At 50.7% G+C, this 22,242-nt stretch overlaps 4 protein-coding genes across 8 annotated transcripts; 2 read left to right on the forward strand and 2 right to left on the reverse strand.

The window, feature by feature from the left end:
* Window positions 1–129: 129 nt before the first annotated feature.
* On the forward strand, window positions 130–3,172 carry LOC131213611 (rab5 GDP/GTP exchange factor). The gene is made up of 5 exons (XM_058207688.1): window positions 130–411; window positions 537–767; window positions 833–1,566; window positions 1,633–1,875; window positions 1,961–3,172. Exons 1-5 carry the CDS (start codon window positions 252–254, stop codon window positions 3,038–3,040), a joined length of 2,448 nt encoding a protein of 815 aa, XP_058063671.1. The 5' UTR covers window positions 130–251; the 3' UTR covers window positions 3,041–3,172.
* An 805-nt stretch (window positions 3,173–3,977) lies between these two features.
* On the forward strand, window positions 3,978–7,532 carry LOC131205710 (peptidoglycan-recognition protein SB2-like). 4 transcript variants are annotated; one of them, XM_058197929.1, is made up of 4 exons: window positions 3,978–4,850; window positions 6,258–6,572; window positions 6,635–6,973; window positions 7,040–7,526. In XM_058197929.1, the coding sequence occupies exons 1-4, from the start codon at window positions 4,838–4,840 to the stop codon at window positions 7,240–7,242; spliced, it is 870 nt and encodes a 289-aa protein (XP_058053912.1). In that variant the 5' UTR covers window positions 3,978–4,837; the 3' UTR covers window positions 7,243–7,526. The 4 variants fall into 4 exon arrangements, with proteins under 4 accessions (XP_058053912.1, XP_058053910.1, XP_058053911.1 ...); XM_058197927.1 differs by lacking the exon at window positions 3,978–4,850 and adding an exon at window positions 5,193–5,300; XM_058197928.1 differs by lacking the exon at window positions 3,978–4,850 and having other exon boundaries at window positions 6,051–6,434; window positions 7,040–7,532.
* Window positions 7,055–15,093, reverse strand: LOC131205711 (clavesin-1). Its single transcript, XM_058197930.1, has 4 exons — window positions 14,828–15,093; window positions 8,412–8,854; window positions 8,020–8,330; window positions 7,055–7,952 (listed from the first exon to the last, which is right to left on the reverse strand). Exons 2-4 carry the CDS (start codon window positions 8,839–8,841, stop codon window positions 7,680–7,682), a joined length of 1,014 nt encoding a protein of 337 aa, XP_058053913.1. The 5' UTR covers window positions 8,842–8,854; window positions 14,828–15,093; the 3' UTR covers window positions 7,055–7,679.
* A 3,494-nt stretch (window positions 15,094–18,587) lies between these two features.
* LOC131211548 (transcriptional repressor CTCFL-like) lies at window positions 18,588–22,091 on the reverse strand. Of its 2 annotated transcripts, XM_058205064.1 has the most exons (5): window positions 21,997–22,091; window positions 20,361–21,432; window positions 19,282–20,289; window positions 19,109–19,221; window positions 18,588–19,036 (listed from the first exon to the last, which is right to left on the reverse strand). In XM_058205064.1, the coding sequence occupies exons 2-5, from the start codon at window positions 21,403–21,405 to the stop codon at window positions 18,974–18,976; spliced, it is 2,229 nt and encodes a 742-aa protein (XP_058061047.1). In that variant the 5' UTR covers window positions 21,406–21,432; window positions 21,997–22,091; the 3' UTR covers window positions 18,588–18,973. The 2 variants fall into 2 exon arrangements, with proteins under 2 accessions (XP_058061047.1, XP_058061038.1); XM_058205055.1 differs by having other exon boundaries at window positions 19,109–20,289.
* Window positions 22,092–22,242: the final 151 nt, after the last annotated feature.

Raw genomic sequence — 22,242 nt, forward strand, 5'->3', positions numbered from 1 at the left:
ATTATTACTTGTTACCCTCCCGCCCGTTCGCTTGCCGTTGGTGCGACTGTACATTGCGGACCCTACTTCCTGGTGGGTCTGTGTCGTTGTGCAATCTGGTCCCCGAAACGGTCCCGTCCGACCGGATACCAACAACAGAGTGATGTGGACATAGGTCACCGAGGTTCTCGTCAACGGTGCTGCGGATTTACCAAAGGCACGAGTGATTACCTCCTGACGACGGACGGAAGAGCCAACGGGACGGGTTCACGATGGATAAGGTGGAAAAAATTTTCTCCATTAAAACACCCCGCATCAAGCAGAAGGATTTGAAGTGCCGGAATGGATGCGGATTCTATGGCAACGCGCAGTGGTACGGGCTGTGCTCCAAGTGTTATCGCGAACGCTCGCAGAAAGAACGGCACACTCAGCGTAAGTTTAGGATGTTCCGTTATCGTAGAAGGCGGTTTTAGCCAGCTGTGTGCGTTTGCAACGATCGTTTCTTCCGGGCATGGGCACCGATAATGGAACTTTGGCGTTGCTTTATCTATTCACAGCGTTTCGATTGCTGAGGAACCAGTCTCAACAGCAGCATCAATCCCGGGACGTAGCACAATCGCCTTCCCCACATGGGTCGGAACAGCAGGCAACAACTTCCCATGGCGGCCAACTGCATGCGTCACAGTCACTGCACTCTAAGCTTATCCCCAAGCTGTCAGGTGATCGCGATGAGAAGAAGAAAAAGCTGAATATTATCGATCTGATCAAGAAGTCTACCCCGGGCAGAGGTCAGCGGCTTGTTCAAAACACCCAAACCGCTGGAGATTAACACCAGCTTCTTTTTTTCTTTTAGATTCAGAAAAATCGCGTCATCACCACCGACAAGCGTTCGATAAGCTCGAACAGGAATACGTCGATGCACTGAAAGCGTTGAAGGTGGATGAGCCTGCGAAACAGGAGCTAAAGTACTTCATCCACATGCTCGACCAACAAATTCGCAAAAAGCATGCCACCAGCAACATCGACGAGGTGTCGGAGCTGGTGCAGAACGGGTACACAAAGTTCCGCGATTACATGCAGATGGATAACTCCAAGTTCGCGAGCGCATCCGAGGAGATGCGGGAACAGGTGCTGGATTTCTTCGAGCGCTGCATTATGACCAAGAATCACAAGCATCTGTTTTCGCCGCCATCGACCACTGACGAGGATAACGATTCCTACATTCACAAGCGTATCCGCCAGCTGAGCTGGATCACGGCGAAGCATCTGATGTGCAGCATTGACGAGGTAAACTCGGAAGTGCGCGAGCTCGCGTACACCGCCATCACCGAGCTGGCCTCGGTGGACTCGTTCCTGTCGCCGCAGGAAAAGCTGGACTGCATAGTGCGCTGCTGTCGGCACATCTTTAGCTTCCTGAAGAAATCGGTGGATGGCCCAGCCAGTGCGGACGATTTTCTGCCGGCGCTAATCTTCGTGGTGCTCAAATCGAATCCGGTGCGGTTGCACAGTAACATCAACTTCATCACACGGTTCAGCAACGCGTCGAGGTTGATGAGCGGTGAAGGCGGCTATTGCTTTACCAATTTGGTAGGTCTGCGTTGTAGCCGCTTCTTCAGCCACAACAATTGAGCCTTTCGTTTCGTTCCTTTACAGTGCTGTGCAATTTCGTTTATTGAAAATATTACCCCAGAGTCGCTATCGCTGACGCAGCAAGAGTTTGATAGTTTGATGGCGGGTGAGAACGAGGGAACGTCGGCTTGGGAAAGTGCCCTGATTGCCTGCGAAAGTTTACACCAAATCTCGGAGAACATGAAGGTGATGAAGACGCTGGACACGAAGAACGATGAACTGTACAAGGGAATTGTGGCGCTCGGGGAGGAGATTGCAACCTTTCAAGTAAGTACCAGCAAAAGTTGTGAGTGGCACCATACTGCGATCACACTTTTAGCAAGAACTCAAAAAATCGTCAATGTTTTTGCAGTCCGAGATCCAGGAGACTGTGGCAAAGGTGCTCGCGCGGACCCCGTTGGTGCTTAAACCCATCCAAACACCGCAGCGAGTGGTAGCTTTGAGGCGACCATACCAAGCTACGTCGGGGACAGCGTACGTGCTCCCTTCGTCTCTTTCACTGGACATAGCGGCTACCGGGGGTCACTTCGGTTCGAATCTGGTCGCCGCAGTGAAAACCACTGACATGGAAGTTTCCAGCAGTAAACCAAAGCCATCGATGGTTACGACAGAACAAACACACCCGACGACTACACCGTCGTCCACCGACGGTCAGATTGATAAGCTGGTACAAAACCTATCAAGCACACTGGCGGCCACACCGTTGCTGTCGGTGGATTCCGGTCCAACCGAGGAGCCGCCCACCGTCAATGTTCCCTCACCATTCGGCGGTATGAGCATGAGCGCCAGCAATTCGGCCGATCTGCTGTCCGCTTCACCGTCCTTCGACTACAACAACATCTTTGACGCGCAATCGCTTGACGGGCTAACGACCCCGGACGATCTGGCGACGGACTTTATCCGCGGTATCCGTAACATTAACTATGATTTCGATTTTTCCGACCACAGCGGTGACAATAGTGCAGCGGACGATTGCGATGTCCGCGCCCTGAAACCAACGGCTAGCAGTTCCGGTAGTGCCGTTGTCGTATCTTCAGCAAACCCACCGACAAAGCCACAGTTCGATCTGGAAGAGTTTGATCCGTTGCTGCGCAAGGAACAGGGGGACCCACAGAAACCATTGCCGCTCCCTTTGGTGGCTCCCGGTAGTGTGGAAGCGTCGACCGGCGGCAGTCTGTTGGATGATTCGCCCGGATCGCTGATGCTCGAATCACCGCTCAAACCGACCGTGGCCGACTTTCAAGGTTTCTCGCTGCACGGATGCAACATTCCAACGATCACGTGTGCCACCGGTGATTTGCACCCATCGGGTGGACCGTGCCTGGTACCACTAGGTGCATCCGGGGCCACCACTTCGGTGGCTCTTCCTTCCGGTTCTGCACGGTCGACGTACAGCGACTCCAACGCAAATAATGACACAAGCTTAATTTGAACCGCAATTGAGCAAATTCGAATCGTGTGAACGAGTCCGAACAGTCAACGGGATAGAACGGGATAAATTGTTACTGTAAAATGTGGCCGGGCCGCTTGGTCGAGTAATGTTAACGATAGGAAGCAGCAAACGTTGTCTGTTATTTGTTTAGTACATGAAGAATTAAATACATTTATTTGCTGATTCAACTGTTTCAGTTTCGCTGTCTTTTTTCATTTGATATAGCCAATGACGACCCTCTTACGACGCACACAAGTGCAAGGGAAGCGAAATCGATATTACAGCGTGTCGGATGCCTCCAGACTTGATTATTCCGCTACAGAGCAATTCGTTGGAATATAACTTACTCCCTTGTGCATTACGCAATCTGATAGCTTAGATATCCAGTGAGCGCGTCTGAGAAGATCGTGTGTTTGGCGATTAGGCGAGACACAGTCAGCCTACGATAAGGGTGCAGAAGTGGCCTACGTTCTATTACTCTGTGCCGTTTCAATGCAACACATCTACAAGTAAGGTTAAAAATTGAACAAAAAAACGCATCCACCAAGTCATTATCTTATTCAGACTTCCGTTTGTTGGTGGCGTCGTAGGTGGCGGTTTTAAGATCACCCATGACCCACATTCTTTTGACACTGAATCATTTTAATAGCGAACGGTGCACTGTTTCGCCTTCGTAGTTCCGAATAAGCCGCGTAGTGAAACACATTCCTCACAGTTAATGATTCCGTGACCAGTGCAAGTGGCATTCCATTTACCTCTGTTCCGGTTCCTGTGCATCGATCTGCCCATCCCAACCTGTTTGTGCGTGCATCGGCGGGAAACTTGTGGAACCATCGGTTACACGCGCCAGACGGAATAGCCCTATTCTTGTCGGCACTATCTTATCAGCGTCATCCTAGGGCAAGCAGAAAAGGGACGTGGTCCCTGTTTACGATCGCTGTAACTGGCGGTGTTTACCCGTCACCAGGCGTCCTCCACCACACATGGTACAGGTAATCCGACCGGGCCAAAGGAGCTGTGCCGTACCTGCAGTTCTGTTCCGAAACCGTCAGTTCCTGAAGACGGTTCATCCAGTGCACAGCAAGCGACAGTATCAGTTGGAGGCGTGCTTTCGGAGAAACATTCAAAAAATTTACCTCCGGCTTATCAAACGCCTCCCAAACTCAAACGCATACGATCGTGGTGTGAGCGATAGAACGAGGCGAAACGTGTAAATAACAGTACCGTGGCACCGTGTATTGAATTGATTTGATTGAATCTCAACAGCACAGTAATAAGGGCACGGCAACAAGGCCAAGATAGTCGAAAGCTCATCGAATTGCTAGCCACGCCAGTGGCCAGTCGAACTCGGGCAGCCAAGACCAACTCTGGCAGGAATATTGCACCTGCAGTCGCAAAGGCAACGTGCGTTCGGGATCACACGATGTGCAAGGAGCGGCTGTGCTATTCCGATGACAACTTTGCACGGCTGGCGTAAGGAGCAGCCATTGGAACCTCCTTAGCAGCGCCAGATAGTGTCCGTAGTGTGACCATAGTCGTGCTGGGGTGGTAGTGTGCAATAAGTTGCAGTGGTGATAGGTGACCGTTCGTGAAGGTCGTGATCGACGTCGATCGCCGGCAGGACAGCTCCTTCCCTGGTGTGCCAGCACACGTTCGAAGGACGAAGGAAATTAAATGTGAGATATTGGCCCACCCGGACATACGTCCGCCGCCGTCGTGGCTTTGCTGTTGAAGTAGTCGTCCTCGGCTGCGACTGACGAGACAAGCGATCCGTAATTGTCCACCGACCATCTAGTCATGTTTTCAGCCGGTAAGTGCCACACCAAGAACAATGCTGTGTAGAGGCTGTGGGTAGACGATGTGAAAGTAGCCAAACATTGACAAGATGATAAAAGAACGTTCCACAGACTGGCCATGGTTGCTGGCCATGGTTTCAGGGATTAGCCAAGTACGGTGTCGAGCGTGTGCAGCGATAAGATAACCAGGGCGATCTTCCTGGTAGTTGAATCCGGCGGGGTCGCTGTCCAGCACCGAAACCGAATCAGATGCAGATACACAATAACTTCCTGTCTTCACAGTGAAGTCCCGGTGTCTTTCAATCTGTGGCACTGTGTTAATCGCAGCTAGTGTAGTTACGTGAAACGTGAAGTAACAGCAGAGTAGTTCCTCGTAAAATTTAAACGACACCTCAACGACACGTCAGATATTTCGCAACGCCATGAGGATATGAGTCAAGTTGTTACATACGTAGTGTGCTATGGTAAAGTTTACAGTGTACTTTGTTAGCTTATTCGAGGAATAGTGTGAGCATCGCAGAGTGTCGCGTGATAAGCAGCACTGGCTGCTGCTAGTCTCCTAGGAGACAAGCGCAGTAGTAGTAGCTGACAATTATATGACGTTAAAGGATTATTCGATCGCATGACTCAGATCTTTTAATTTTTTTCTGCGATGGCCTTAAAAAGATATTTCACTGGTGAAGAACTGGTTTGTGGTACATATTTAATTGTAATGATCACAAAAAAACTAACGTTATGCACAAGGTGTTCTTGAGATTTTGTTGACAAACCTTCCAAGAAAACACGTTGATAAGCTAGGCACCATGGCCGCCAGTTATTCAATATAATCATCCAACTGGGGAATAGGGAAATTGATTACTTAACGATTGATTGATTGCTGGCATTGTGGAAGCACGTCCACCCGAAGCGAAGGCAGAAAATTATGTGACATAATGAGTCCAGTTACTCTGCTCGGCCGACAGTTTCCGTCCATTTGCATTAAGCGTAGTAGTTTCATAAGTTTTAGATTTTTTTGTTAACCAGCTGTTGCAGGAAAGACTGTGGCCACGGTGAGCTGCACCGTGGAGCAGTGCGATTTCTCAAAACTATAATCAGACGAGCGTCCTCCTTTTTGCGCGTACGCGCTTATCAGCACCACGCCGTCCGGGCCGCTTATCGGCTTCCGAGATCGATGTTTTGCGATGGCAATGCGCCGGTTGCACTCGCGACCGGTCGTCGTTCCGTTGCCGATCGGTAGCCGTTGGGTCAGGAAATGTTGGTCGTGCTGAACAGTCGACTTTTCGCGAGCATCATCGAACGGCGGTTGGTGCGTTTGCCATACGCGTACGAAGGGGACGACCAGTGGAGCGGGTCTCGGTGGGCTATCGATTCGCTGCTCGAGTGTGCCGGTGCTAAGTGCTTCACCTTTATGCTTGCCACAGCGCGCTCCGTGGCCGCCAGCGGCTCGTCTCGCTTGAACCGCGACAGCCCGATCAACTGGCTCCGGAAGGTGGATGGCTCGTGGGAGGAGGATCTGGAGGGCGGTGCGCGGCAGAACGAACGGACGCCACTGCTGCTGGCTGCCGGGGGCCGCGGGGTACGATCCGGTGGTCAGCTGGGTGAGTATCACACGCCGAAGCAACGGCGTAGCGCCGATCCCAACAAGGTGCACCCGATCGCGCTCCTACTGATGCTGGGGTTGGTCGTGTTCCTGTTGCTGGGCGTCGCGATTGGCGTGTACTTGCTGGTGCTGCAGCGTAAGTGGCCTTGACCCGGTTCCGGCCCCGGAAACGCTTACCGAATGCTTCCCCGCCCGCAGTCGATCGTCCTTGGCCGGTATCGCACCCGTTCTTTCTCGTCGACCGTGCGGCCTGGTGGCACCATCCGGTGGAACTGCACGCACCTGCCCTCGATCGGACCGCCATCACGGACGTGATCGTACTGCACACGCACACCATCGGCTGCTTCACCCAGGAGGACTGTCTGCGGTTCCTGCAGCGCACCGAGGACAACTGTTGGGCCACCGGCAAGGAGCACATTCCGTTTAACTTTCTGATCGGTGGCGACGGCGTGACGTACGAAGCGCGCGGCTGGAAGAGTCAGCACGGCTTCACGGATCTACCGGGACACAACACCACGCTGGTGGTGGGTTTAATCGGTAAGGATCGGTGATGCAAATCGCGCAAGGATCACTCATTTATCTCCTGTTTTCTCATGCTTGAAGGGGACTTTACCGAACGGCAGCCACCGGAAGTGCAGTACGCCGAGCTGAAGGCTCTCTTCACGGAGTCGATTCGTCGCTTCAGCCTATCGGCACATTATCGCATCCACGGAGTCACTCGTGGGGCTCAATCCGCCGGCGACGCCACCGCACTGTACAGCCAACTGCAACGCTGGCCACACTGGGCCGGTCTGGTGGCGGTCTAAGTTCCTCGGGTCAATTCAAAACCGCAACGCACCGCTGATCTTTGAATATTGTTTTATTTATATCTCTCACTGCTCCTTACCTATTTCGGTTGATGCCTAACGCTTGCAAAGTATTAAACACTGCTGCTGAAGTTCTGCTTCTTAAGCGGACGCGGTGCTGGTTCGCTTGGGCGCTGTTCCGCCTTCCGGCGGGGCAACACGCTCACGCGAGAAACGAAGAATTGACCAAAAATGGAAATAAAAACACACCAACCACGCACAAAAACCTGTAGACAAGCCACACGAACCTACGCACTAATGATATACACGGTCGAGTCTAGGGGGGCCTAACATTCTAGCGGAAGTGGTAAAGCATGATCGCACCGAGCGCACATGATTACGATCCAAAATAAAAAATCACTGTTGGGGTAACGTCGCCGGTGGACTCTTCGCGGGCTTCAGTCCACTTCCAGCTTGCGGAAGCTTCCGGTTATCGTGTCCATGCCCAGGGCGCTGTTGCTGTTGTTGTTGCGGTCCGGCCCGTTGCGGGTGACGATGCCACGATCGTTGAGGATGCGCATCTTGTCCGAGCTGAGCACCAGGTTGCGCTTAGCCGCCAGTTCCATCTTCCAGATCTCGATCATCTCGGCCATCGGCATCGTACCGCCCAGCTCTTTCGGCAAACACGCCGGATCAACCTTCCGGCAGAGATCCTGTGGTGTAACGTGGACCTACGGAAACAACGAACACGAAGCTTGAGCGCCAGAGCTAGGGTTCCGCGGACACCCCGTCGCCTACCTGTAGCCGTTCCTTCATCTTTTTGGTGACCATCGACTTGCAAGCCTCGATGATGTACTTCACGGTCGACGGTACGTTCACCAGATGCACCTCCTTGTTCCGCATCGGGATCGACTGTTCGCCCCACTTCATGATGCGCAGGAAATCGGTCGGGTTCCAGCATGCGATGTGGGACGTCGAGATACCCTTGAAGTCGCCAATGTGCACGAACCCGCAGATCTGATTCTCCGGGTCCTCCATCAGCGTCTCGTAGGTGATGAAGTGCAACCGGGCCATATCGGAGCTGTTGTGCTCGGTGGGATTGAAATGATCTGCAAAAACGGACGATCAGACGTATCAGTGGAAGCGGAGTGGCGGACCATACCTAGCACCGTCGTCGGGGTCCTACGTACTTGCGAAGCCAATGATCACCCGGCGGCCATGTTTGTCCCGGATGGGTGACGGGAACAGATAACCACCATCCAGCAGCTTCAGTATGTTGGGCGAAGTAAAGTCGAGCGTGTGGATGAGATGGGCAAACACCTTGCGGAAGTTCAGATACTTCAGGATCATCTGTTGCGCCATCGGGACGCTAAACTTTTTTGTGCGCAAAAACCGCAACAGGAACAGATCCTCGGTGCGGACGTTCGCGACATCCCCGTTCTTCTGCAGCCAGTCATGCAGCTGCTCGAGCGACTGCTCGCGTATCGCTTTGTCCTCCCGCAGCTCCTTCCGGGCGATCTTCATGACCGCGTCCGTGACGCCCGTGTCCTGGAAGAAGTCTCCCTTCAGCTTGTCATTGCTGATCCAGGGGAAGTTCAGTATCACCCGTGTGGTAGTCATGTCGGGGCTTTGGCTGCGAATGAGAACGGTTGCGTGTGATGTTTGAAACAATATTTGAAATCTCATCAATTCCTAGACGTCTAGTCGAGGCCTTCGGGGCTTACGCAATTCAAATCTTCCGCAGCCGCAATGCTACCGGCGGCTTCGGATGTTGGACTGTCAATATTTACATTTCGGACGCTGTTCAGCCAACGTCTGGGTGTGCTCAGACGGATTCCCGGGTGTAATTTAAAGCTCAGTTTCAACCGCAAATCAAATGGTGCTACTGGGTGCAAGATTCTCTGTTGAAACGTGACGGCTACCATTGGCTGTCTGCGGCCAGTCAAGCATCTCTTTTGCAAAAGCACATAATTAGCATATCAAATGATGGGGCAAAAAAACGTCCGTGTTTGTTCCGTTCTGAGACTGGCGCATCAAGAATAGATGAACCGACGGACCATCACCGCCTGGGCTTCCTAAGGTCGTTGTACAACTGATCTCTGGGCATTGACGCCACCCCGTGACATTTCATTTCGGAGCGTACGCAAGATCGTTTCGTCACACGCGCGTGTCCGATGCTAAAAGTGCCAAGAACGCAAACGATAAATATTTGATTTACGAGAGACGATCCTGCGCAAAACCCGTGCGTGGCCGGATCGACCGGATCGGAGCTCCTTATCGGATGCTAAACTAAAATCAGAAAATGACCTCACAGACACGGGCGCTTTGCACCTACTTGAGAAGTGTTCTTCGCCGTCCCGTCCACTCTCGGGCGTTCTAGGCAATTGACGTTCGGCAAAGTACCTTTTAATCGTCGGGCGAGTAATTTTAGAACATTATTCAAACAATCTGCGCGGGTCCTTGTTTGCTTGCGGTAAACATGTCGAAATCCGGGACGACGGTATGATGTTCGATCAACAGCCAACTAATTACCGCACCATCTTTTAATCGTTTAAGATTTATAAAAGCTCCATTGATCCTTGTTCGGATGGCTGTAGTTTTGTTGACAGTCAGTCAACACGTGCCAAGGTTAAACAGATCTGCTAGATGACCATTTCCTTTCCTTTGACGACGTTCGCCATTAATTTAAGCAAAAACATTTCGAATCGGAGTCGGAGTTGGAGTTTTCTGATCGGAGTCGAAAAGATGTCTCTTCCGTTAACCACATGAGTCGACAAATTCCAATGCCCGAGCCCGAGCAATCAACTATCGGGGTTTAACGATAGACCCTGGTGGCCCGCTGGCTGGCTGGGTTCTTTCGATTGACAAACGATCGTTAAAACAGGCACGCGAAAGAAGGGACCTAATGGGAAGGAACATGAAACGCGCATAAAAAGTAGCTTCGAGCTGCCCAAGGCTTTCGGATTGGGCCGAGGAAAAGGCCCACTAAAGTGGTCCTAAGTTTATGTTTTAGGTGACGATCACTCTAAAAGGCCGATAAGCTAACTTCCGATTTGGGTGAAACAATTAGCGGCCGGTGGGAACCATTTCGGTTCGGTGACATCGTTTCCTCGACCATCGTCTTCGTTTCATGGGTCGAAAGTCAAGGTCCCTCGCTAAGTTACGCAATGGAAGAAATAGTGACTCTCCCATGTAGCTCACAACTAACGGGTGTACTCGAGTTGTTTCACGATCCGGCGAGACATCACGCCGAAAAAAACGGTGTCGCAGAAAAGAAACGAAAACTTCATCAACACACGGCCAGAAGATGGCGAAACACGTGCGCGTTGGCGGCGTTTGTTATTGTAAAAAGAAAGGCTCAACATTTTGGGCCAACGGCACGAGACCCACGGGCTAGCCCACAAGTGGCCCACAACCATTTCAATTAACCTTTGGCTAGGTTGGCTTCTTTGCATCATCGTGGATTACTCACATTTCTCGGGCAGCGCAAATCGTCGGGGACGAGATTACGGGCAAATGGATCTACGCCCCGAGCGGGTCAGTAACGAGCGCGCAAATGTGGCGCACGCAGGCTGCGGAGGCAGATCGGATGGCACACTTTCGACACTTGATGCGTGAAGTCGAAATGAACTTAACATACATTTGCCCGACGGTGCCTTGCAATGGCCGGCCGCCGTCACCGACAAGTAACTCTGTATCCCTCCCGTATGTGGGATGTGGGTTGCCAAGATAACCACAGAAAAAAGAGAGAATTTACTATAGAGCTGGCAATGCAGAGCAACAAAGGCACACCGCGTACGGCCGTCAGTAGGTCAACCAAATTATCCACCCAAATCTTGGCTTCACAGCTCATCCTCGCAGCGGGCGCCCAACAGAGCGCTCGTTTTAGTGGCCCTCGACGGGACAGTGTGGTCAGCGAACGTTCCACGAGACAATCTGTAGAGGAGCCTAGCAAAAGCAAAAGGTAATAGTAGCCGCGACCGAACTGAAGCGTGAGCGGACGATCGCGGTCCGTTGCATAACGTCTTCTTCACGGGGCTGGCTCGGGAATTTAGGGCTAGAGAGTCCGAACGTTAGAAGCACGATTCAATGTCAACCATTTTATAGTATACTGTGGCCGCACGTCTCGATATGAAGAGGATCCCTTAAAAAAAAAGTTTACTGGAAGTGCCCCTCACGGAGAGGATCGAACTAATGGTGATTCCAGTGTAGGTTTCAATTTCCAAATCTTAATCTAATCATTCAATAGCGGCCAAGGGGGTTGAGCAACTTGTGCTGCACACATACCACACACTGAGCAAGAGAGAGTCCGAAAAAGTCATTAATCATCACTCTTTTGTGGTCGATGAACTCCGATTGCGAAGAAAAAAAGAAACTGGTGCGTCAGTTGACTCGGAGATGGAATGGAGCTGAAGCCGTTACGAAAACGGGAGGAGATCCACGGTGGGGGACACATGCATGGGACACCGCTTGATGGCGTACGTCACGTTTCAGCGACGATTCATTAGGCTCAGTGTCCCCGTGGCTCCATGGCGAGCTGATTAGTCCACTGATTAGCCAAACTGTCGTCAACACGACGCCCCGGGGTGCAAGATACTGTGGCGCTGTTACTGGGCCGCAGGGTCTCCCGTACACCTTTTGTGGGTTAATTGCGAATAATGGTTGCTGAATCGCTGCCCATTATGTCTGGATCCACACGCTGGCGGCACGTGAAGCCATAAAGCATTGCTTTGGAAGGACCACATTCCCTTTGGGTTCATAAATAAATGCGTCACCCTGACTTTTACGAACGGAACGATTCATTTACACATATTGATATGCACCCAGAAAAGCAAAGGGGGCTCAAAAATACGCCCGTGCCAACCAAGGGCTCAGCATTCGGTTAGGGGCCGATGGGCAGTTTATTAATTCCGCAGACTATCATGGCATCACCGATGTGTCGATAGGGAGCATCAAACACCGGAGGCAATCGGTCCAGCGACTCGCAGTGACGCCCTTGACGCTACCTTGGTGCACGATCTACTACCGATGAATCCGAAAAGGGTCAAAGAATCAGGTTATATGGATCCGTAGGACGATCACCGACGATTGGAGGCGTAAGCGCGCTACGCATCCGTTTTATGATGCCTTTTTTTTGAATAAAATGAATAAAAATGAAAGGGCTTTTTATAGCGAAGGATCTTTCGACACCATCCGGTTTTTTCTTGCTCGCATGCATCCACCACACCACCACATCGGGGCGATTAAAGAATCCTAAACTGACACCAGAAACCATTCCACGGCACGGCAGTCTCTTTACTTGGAAAGCTTTCTAATGCTAATGTGGTCGCTAAATTTGGTTACATCGGCTGGGTGAATAAAATAAACATTCGCCTTCCCCCCTAATGGATGCTGATGGCCTGGAATCGGCCACAGCAAACCAGAAAGCGAAGTGCAAAATGAAAACATCCCAAAACGATAGGCACATATCTTCGTTCCACTAACATTTCAGAAGAAGCAACACTCCGACTTATTTTGAAAACAAATTTTACTTGCTCAGAGCACTGCAGTAGGAATCTATCATCTGCTAGCAAGATGACATCATGTCTCACGATGCTTGATACTGGCACGGAGTGCGCCTGTCGGGTTCGAATCATCCAAACAAAGAAACACCACACTTTAGTGCAGGATAATAAATGTAACCCTTCCCGTTCCGGCGGGAAGCTTAAACAGTGCCATATTTCAACAATAAAAAATGGCGCGAAATGTCGTCTCGCGTTCGATGTGCAATTTGTGACGCCAAACTATGCTATAGGCGCCATAGGGAATGGTCGTTGTCGGGTGGTGCTTGGCAAAGCGGCACAAGATTGATCGTACTCTCCGCTACGGAACACTGTCGCCAGTTGCCCAGTTGGTTTCCATAAATCCCACACCAGGGACCGGTTTTTAGCGGGGGGCGAACCAGGCACCTTGCGGTTGGCTCCATTTTCCAAAACGTGCCGTGCTCGTCGGAGCTTCCGCATCGATCCGCGGTTTCATTGCAAAACGATCGAGTCCAGCACCAGCAATCAGCAGGGATCAGAATGTATCCGCTTTTATGGTTTGCGAATTAGCTGTTTTAAATATTGCTTTGCGCTTCCCATACAGCTTTCATTCATCACTCAGGAGGAAGCTGTAGGGCAGATAGGCGCATGCTTGGAATTTATAAAAAGAAGCCCCTGGCCAGGAACCTGTTTCTAATCGTCAATTATAATTGAGCGCCCCAAGATCCCTTCGCCATTAGAACAATATTTTTTTGTTCTCTACCCTTCCGTAGCGTCATCGAGCGAACTGCGTCGTGCCGGTTTGTTGGCAGTAAGGGCTCCCAATGCGCCGCATTTTTCTCTTTTCTGTATCGCAAAAGCTTGTCTATAAATCGCGATCATTCCCTATGAATCAAAAGATTTATAGTGCTTAATTAGAAAAAATGGTTCGACATCCGCCGATATGAGGAAGTCGCACTGGCGACCTTTTCTAAGCGGTGGAGTTGTGAACCCGAGTGTGAGTGGTAAACATCAATATTCGCATTTTAATTTCCATCACCAAGCTGCGAAGTTACATTGGCCGCCTCCTGCTTGACGTTGCCCCACAGTTCTCCAGGCGTGTTTCCGCATCAACGGTAAACCTTTATTTTATTCCACTCTGAAGGCAATCCACTGAGCAGCTCTGCGATAAGCAGTTGACGGTGCAAGATGGACGCTATTTGCTGTCGCCGGGCGCGCTCCGTTAGACGGAAAGATCACATTCCGCCTGTGTAGTAGACGAATCTCGGTAGTACAGAGTAACCCGAACAAAAAGGTGGTTGGCAATCGAGGTCAGAACCAGAATGTTGGCGTTGCGACGCGAATTGGACGGGTAAACGAAGTTATGGACAGATCGAATTCTAAGCTCTAAACAGAAGGAAAGCCCGCGGTTGTTGACAGTCCAAAAGCATCAAAAGTAAACCGTTTCACGCACGCTGGTCGCGCCATAAAAGTGTCCCTTTGGAGACGCGGAGGTCGTACGGTCGCCTCAGCCTTTCGCAGCGAAACTAGTTTCTCCCTATACGATGGCTGGCTCATTTTAGGGCCTCAATTAATGCAGGTAGGTTACTCAACCTGATGGGATTATTATTCCGCCCTTTGGAGCCCTTCGACAGCGTGGTTGGGCTCACGCCAGTGGCCTATGGAACACGCTGCGCTCTTTCTTCCAAACACGCTCGTTTATTACAAACCAATGCACTCGTGCCAATCGGATCCGATGAGGCAAGCAAGAGAGTGGGTTAGTTAGCGGAAAGTTCAGCCTTCGCAATGAAAACCTCACTCGGAGTGGTGGTGGTGGCCCCTAGAGCGGGCGATTGTGAAGAAATTCTCCCAACTGCATCAGACTGCAGCTGAGCCGCTCTGAGCCATTATATCGGATCGGATTTGAAAAATTACCACTGCCACAATGCAACAATTCAAATTAAATGCAAACCAACCGTCCGGGGGTTCGTCGCTTATCTCGCGTTCGCGCGTTAAAGTCTTTTGTTTCACTTAGACCGCTATTTATTGGGTTTTAGTTCACTTTTTGGGGGTTTTCTTTTCGACGACAGTCCGTTTCTACTTACCTAGTGCAGCTCGAACGAAAATGTGTACTCAATCTCGGATGATAAATCCAATTGCACTGCTCTTTCGACTATTATTTTGTCCGATGTTAATAGATTGTCCGTTTCATCACTTTTTCAGTTTTTGCTCTTTTTTCTCACTCACAATATGCGAATGCAAATGCTGTCCGGAACCAGGATGGAATTTTTAGTGGCCAAAGCTTAAGAACGCAGAACGGTCAGTGTCGCGAACACGCTCGCGATGCCACACGCCACAGCACGCGCACCGACTGAAGTTCCGAGCTGGACTGAGTTGCCGTCAGGCTGGAAGGCACTATCGCACCGCGCCGCCGTGTGCTTGCGGCTGCCGTTTTCGGGGTACGGGTTGACCGTAGCAGGTGGAAAGTGCTGGTGCTGCCAGCGTCATCCCTTCCCACTGGCGCCGTGATCGGTGCCACTATCCTCTAACGGCGGCCTATTACGAGCATCGTACACGTGGTTTCTCAACCGACGGCTGATGGTGGCACGGAATAGGGGGAAAAAAAAACAGTGAGAGTTATGCTCACGTTCACTCAGACTCGCTTTCGTTCTATTTCTTCGCGTGGTCAAACATTTAATCGGGGTATGTTACAACAGCTGGCCCGTAAGAGCGGGAACGTGTGCTCGGCATATCCGTCCATCTTACCCACGGTTATGATTCGACAGGTAGCAATTAACGGCGGGAATGCTGAAGAATGTGTTGCTCAATTTAATGGCACGTTTTTACAAAAATACTTCGTAGAATGAAACATCGATACACACTTAGCGACTCTCTAATTTTTTAAATAATAAACCATCTCCTTGTCGATTATTTTAAGATTAATAAGGTTAGTTCTGAGGGTTTAAAAACTAAATATTTAAAGCGAAAGACCGAAACAACATGATTCATATCGTGGCATTTCCTTCCTTCCTTAACACTTCTGTCCAATTGAAATCGTGACACAAATTGAGCAATTTCTTGGAAATCTCATCACCCTAATGGCTGACGGGAGTACGAAACAGATTATAGGTAACATTGAACCATAACCGTCGAGCGGTTAAAGTCGAGTATGGAATTTTCAGGTTTAATTAACCGACTGATCGCGCCAAGATCGCGGCGTAAATTGAGGATCCTGCGTGACTTGCGAACCGCCGCACACAGTAACAGAGCCGTTTTATCCCGTGGAAGTAAACAACCCGTTTCTGATCGGTCCCGACGACCGGCGGGGTGGGACGAGCGCCTCTGGCCAGGCGCATCGTTACTTGCGATCCCTTTCCATGCGACGCGATGAAACCGAAAACGGTTAGCCAGTCTTAGAAGGAGGTCAGCGTGACGGAGTGCAGTTTTCCCAGCTACGGCCAGCACATTCGCGTGGGTCAGACGGGCTGCGGTGGGTTTCTCTAGATCGTTCTACACCTCGAGTGGTTCCTGGAGAGGATTTTCCCCTGTCCGAGAGGGTAACCGAGAAGGTATGGTCGGCATTGCATAACGAACACGTTTTCACTCCCTCCGGTGGAAGAGCCAAATACCCAACCGTTGGCCGGCCGGGCGGATGTCTGCCCGGTGCAGTTTTCGCGCACATTTGCAACCACTTTTCGCTCCGGCCGTTTCGGTTCGGACCACTGGCCAAAGTTGCCCCTCCGGTCCGGGGACCCGGTTGCTAAATCGTACCTGATATCTGAGTTTGCGCAGCGGTTCGCTGACGAAACACAAACATTATCAATTTGCAAATGGGTTTTGGCCAGTGGCCAAGCTCGGTAGATTGGCACGGCGTGACATTACCCTTGGGACAATGTGCCCTCCAGTAAAATGGCCCCTGGGAGGGAACCGATACAGTTTTTGCGGTGAACGACAAACACCAATTTTCTTGTACCATTTTCGATTAACTTTTTAACGGCTCTCGGTGCCCCACGGTACGCGCAATTGATTGCAACCCATGGGGCAGACCCCGAAGATGCTTTCTTCATACCACCGCCAATCTTCGCATCGCAACACTCCGCACGAGCTGCAACTGCAATCGGCGGCCTAAAACATGTTTCAACGGCTTGCGGCACTCGGGCTCGGTTGGACTGCTCGTAGGCGTGTGTGGTCAAATAACACTGCCGCCAACCACGCCAGTAATTGTAGACGATCGCATTGCGGTGAACGAATTGGTGTAATAATTAGAACATCTTTGCGGCCACAGAAACTCCGCAGTGGCCATGCTTGCTGGCTCCTTATTGGTCCGATACTGAAAAGGTAGTGAAATGAGGTTTCACGTTTCCACCTTCGGGCGTTTTTTTTTTTGCAAAAACCTATCGCAATTCCGTGAGGGTCACAATAAGGATGGTAGTCTGTTCGATGGTCGAATGCAAGGTAGAAACGTTCGCAAGGGCTTTCTCGATCACACAGTTACAGAAGTGTTTTGGCCTTGAAACTGATCGACTGATCACGGCATCTGCGGGTTTTCGTAATGGTTTCTCGAAGTAACAAAAATAGGCAAGAATGAACTAGAAGCAACGCAGAACGATTCTTTAACGCACAGCCCAGTGATTGCATATCAGTGTTTAGCGAGGCACATGTACAGTCCAAAGTGGTCCGATTCTGACCATAAATTGGGTCCTTCTCTTCCGCCTAATGAATTATACATTCCGCGCCAGATAATGAAAGCTAATGTGTTTTGTTGTTGGTTCCCTCCGTTGTACGAGGCTTAGCGAAACGGAGTGGCGTCAAAGATCTATGCATAAATTTCCACCGGCCGCGTCCCGATAGAGTTTTCGGTAACATCCTGTGAGAGTAGCACGGGGAATCCCACACACAAGCAGTGTCCTTCAAAGGTGTTTTATTCTGTTTCGTTAAGTTTGGCCCGTGCGGGTATGCATTGTATTTTCGGTTCAATTTAGGTACCTTTTCGGAGGTTTTTTTTCGGATTTACGTCGCTAGTCGCTGCCGAATGCAAGATAATCACCATTTAATTGCTCGTTGTTGGGCTCAAATCTTCAAATACTGCTAACGCAGGCTTCACAATAATTGCCCTTCCACGGGGTGACACAACGCGCAGACAACAGAAAAAACGAATGCGTCCTTCTCTACGATCGTGCGATACACGCAATCGTCGTGTCACAGGTCAGGGACTATGACCCAGAAAGCTGAAGCCCAATTTTGAGATGCGTGTTTTGATTCGGCTTGGGGTTTTCGTAGCTTCCTTTCGCTTCAATATCACACGGCAACGACGAGACACAGACGTGATCTTTAATTGAACAGTTCGCTGCAAACATCGACGGTGTGATTGTTAACGGCGGAAGACCCGAAAAGCAACCCAAGCTAAAGCAACTTAAAATTCCAAACGGCCCACAAATTGGTTTGATTGAAAATGCATCGTTTTGACAGTACCCATGTCGCAGTGCAATCGCGTAACATAATGAACACATACGATCGGAAAAGTAGCGAGTTCATCCGATCGCCGAACTGGAACCGGACGCACGATGCTCGGCGTGGCTGCGCCTCGTACTTCGTCGCGCGGATGATGATGAAAGCCCGCCAACCAAACGAATCGCCTTTGCGCCTTAATTTTATTTTGGATGCACTTCAAAGCACCCTAATGCAATTGCATTTCCGGCGAGGTCGGCGCATTTTTTAGCAATCCTTACAGGGTGCAACGTAATGTTTGTGCAAGACGAACCGGCTTTTACCGAGGGCAATCTCATTAGTTGAATGATAAGAAAAATACGTCACTGACTGTTGCAAATGGGGAGGGTTCTTTTATTCATATAAATATAAGCGATTAGAGAAATTGATGACTACACCTGTACATGCCACATCGCTTAGTGACGATTTTGTTTAAATAATAACTTACAAGTAGAAGAGGGCAATAGCTACAAACACTTAAGCTTTTACGCCGCTTTACGTTATTGTATTCGCTTGATAATGAACGAAACGCGTCTTTATTCCGATGGCGCGCTGGAAAACGCTGGAAAGCTGGTCTTCATCGCAGTCTTTCTACCTAATTCTCATGCGTCACATGGGTTTGATGTCAACTCATCGACGAGGCGTACTGGTGGCACATTTCAAAAAGAACACCAGGTTCTTCTACTCAGCCGAGGGAAGCGTCAGTTTCATAGCCAAGGGGGATGCAGCATAAAATAGGTATGCTTGGTCGCGTGCCCCACGCTTCAGTTAAGCAACGTCATCGTCGGCTTTTGCTCCATGTCCTCGTCGTCGTCGTCATCGTCGTCCTGTGGGAGAAGGGAGAAGTTACGAGTGTGATGATCCACTGACAGACGCCGTTCGATCGTCGCCTTGCGTACCTCAAACCCGAAGCAGTTGTTCATGTTCTTCTCGATATCTCTTTGGCTCACGGTGATGGTGGCGATGTCGAAGCGCTCCCGAGAAGACATCAACATTTCTGCATTTTCCAGATCTAAAACGAACAGATGGTTAGTCGAACGGACCCGTTTGCCGACAGCCACTGGCACAGTACCTGCGGACGAGAGTTCAAACTCGTTGTCAGAGTCCTGCCGTTCGATTACAATCTCCGTTTCGCCGTCATCATTCTCTTCCGTGGGAGCCAGGACCAGGGAAATCTGCTCCCCGTCCAGCGAAGCGTCGTCTTGCCGCACCTCTAGCGTTTCCTTCTTTATTTTCACCTTCTGCGCGACCATTTTCGTGGTTTCCACCTTCCGTTGTTTGGTACGTGGTCTAGCAAGGTTTGTGGTCGTGGTCGCTGCGGTCTCCTCGCGTTTGATTTTCTTACTCGTTTTATCCTGATCCTGCAGCTGTATCACCTCCAGCACCACAAACTGTCCATCGTCTTCCTCGACGGTGTAGACATCACTCGTGGCGTCCTGTACGGGTGTACTTTTGGGCTGTTGGTCCTTCCCTTCCTCGTGCGTCTCGATTTCATAGTCCTCCTCTTCCTCTATTTCCAGCTCGTCGTCCTCGTCGTAGTACGTTCCCTCCTCCAGCGTGATCTGTACCTTCTTCTGCCGACCCTCGCGCAAAGCCACCAGTTCGGCGTGCATCGCCGATTCTGGATCGTGCATCGACATGTGCCGCATGAGGTTGCCCTTGTGCCGGAAGCGCCGCGGGCAGCTCGGACAGGCGTGCGTTTTCACCAGCGGTTCCGGCTGTATGTAGTCCGGGTTGTGGTAGAGATTGATGTGTCGCTTCAGGAGCTGCTTCTGACGGAACGAATGCGAGCACGTGTCACACTTGAACGGTTTCTGGTCGGTGTGTAGCAGCAGATGCGACTCGAGATGGCGCATCGAAATCGACGCGTACGGGCAGAAATCACACTTGTAGCACTTTTCGCCATCGTGCGTCTTGGCGTGAATCTTGTACGAGTACCGATCGGGAAACATGCTGTCACAGCGTTTGCACTTGATCGGTTTGTCGGCGGTGTGCAGCTTCTGCACGTGAATGCGCAGATCGGTCTTGCGACCGCACGTTGTCGGACACAGGTCACACTGGTACACGGGTTTGTCGCCCACTGGGGGAATGGGAAAGAAAGCAATTAGTTTCAAAATCAGGCGTCTCGCCCCTCGCCGAAGTTCAACGTACCTTGATGGATCATTTTGTGTGCCTTCAGCGAGTTCGACTGTGTGAAGCGCGCAAAGCACACGTCACAGCTGTACGGCTTTTCGCCGGTGTGTATACGCAAGTGGCGCGTCAGTTTGAACTTATCCGGCGATGCGTACGTGCAGTGTGGACACTGGAACGGTTTCTCGCCCGTGTGTGTCCTAATGTGGCGCTTCAATTTGCTTAACTCGACACTAGAATAGTCGCACTCGTTGCACTTGTGTGGTCGCTCGAGGGTGTGGCGATAGCGGACATGGCGCACCAGCTCCCCGGACGTTGTGAAGCACGTCGCGCAGTGCTTGCATCGGTGGGGCTTGGTTCCGGTGTGCGTGTTGACGTGGTTCTGCAGCGAGGCGAGCGTTTTGAAGCCTCGCTCGCACACCGAACACTTGTGCGGCCGGTCCTCGGAGTGTGACTTGAGGTGACGCGAAAGCAGAAACAGCTTGTTGCTGGTATAGTTACAGTAGTTACACATGTACGTTGAACCGCTCGCCGGTTGGCCGCCTTTTTTGCGTCTCTGCTTGTTTCCCTTAGCATCGTCGGATGGCAGCTCTTGCTCCTCGAATGTGTAGATCTCATTATCTTCGTCCTCTATGTTGGTGTCCTGCGTATCGGCCACGATCGTAGACTTGTGCTCACCGTCGTCCATGATTAGCACGTAGCTAACGTCCTGCTCGGCCTTGATCCCCTCAGCATTATCCTCATCGAACGGTTCGGCGCCCAGGTTCGTCAGGACCGGTTCCGCGTCTTCGCTGGCCTGATAGTAGTAATTGCCCTTCTGGTCCACGAAATAGCAGCCACCTTCTTCTTCGTCTTGCTCCGAAGGCATCATCAACTCGACATCGTCCGGCTTCTCCTGTTTCGTCACCTTCAACGGCGCACTTGGCGTTGGCTGCGTAGCCTCGGCCGTGCTCGAGCGACCCTTTCTGGTGGCTGGCGTTTCCGGCGTCCCACCATCCGAGGTTACCGAACGGAAGTACCTTTTAATACCCACACTCGCTTCCTGTTTCGTGCGTTTGGAATTCATTGTTACGCTAAGCTCCAATGCTGCGCCCTACGGTGAAAGATCGTTGGGATGGAAAACACACACAGGCGGTCCCCTACTATTAAACCATGAATGTTTTGTTAAGGTAGAACTACGAAAAAGAAAAAACTGGCCCTTGTTACGAGAAGGCGGTGTTTTGCACGAAACCAAACCCTTTCATGTGAGGCAAAACAATCATTGACAGCTGTTCGGGCTGCCACTCACCAGCGCAGGAACTCACATCGGCTCGCCATTTTGGAAGCCTTTTCTTCAGAACGCCTCGCAAAACAATTAAAAACTTGAAATATCTACTTTGACGTAGCAGGAGTTCCACTAATTACATTTATTGCACTGATTACATTAAGTGCACTTTTTTTATTGGTTGCACTGATTACAAACGAATGTATTCGTTTGTTTACATCTTTCATTTCACAGGTAGATGGAGTACTTCTACTTTTTGTTCAATATGGCCGACTAGCGCAGCTAGCGGCATTAACATCAAACCATTGAAAAAACTCCCACTCGCTCTGGAAAACAAATTCAGAACACCAAACGGAAGAACGACAGAACCATCTTTTCCCTTTTTCCGCTTACCTTGCTTAGATAACACCCGTTCTTGCCACTTTTTCTCTTTCAATCGATAGCGCAGCTTCACTGTTCAGTTCTCTGTACTTCGGCGGAATTATGTGTGAGGGCGCCTGTGAGTCTGTGAGCACCCTCTGGTGACAAGTGGTTCGATTGCTGGCCGTTTCCGAAGGGTGAGTGACGGGAAAACCGTTTGCGTTCGAAGCTCGATGTCGGCAAAGACAACTCAGCAAATTCACGGAAATTAGGTTTTCT

The sequence above is a fragment of the Anopheles bellator genome, chromosome 1, assembly GCF_943735745.2.
Source record: "Anopheles bellator chromosome 1, idAnoBellAS_SP24_06.2, whole genome shotgun sequence".
NCBI classification, from domain to species: domain Eukaryota; kingdom Metazoa; phylum Arthropoda; class Insecta; order Diptera; family Culicidae; genus Anopheles; species Anopheles bellator.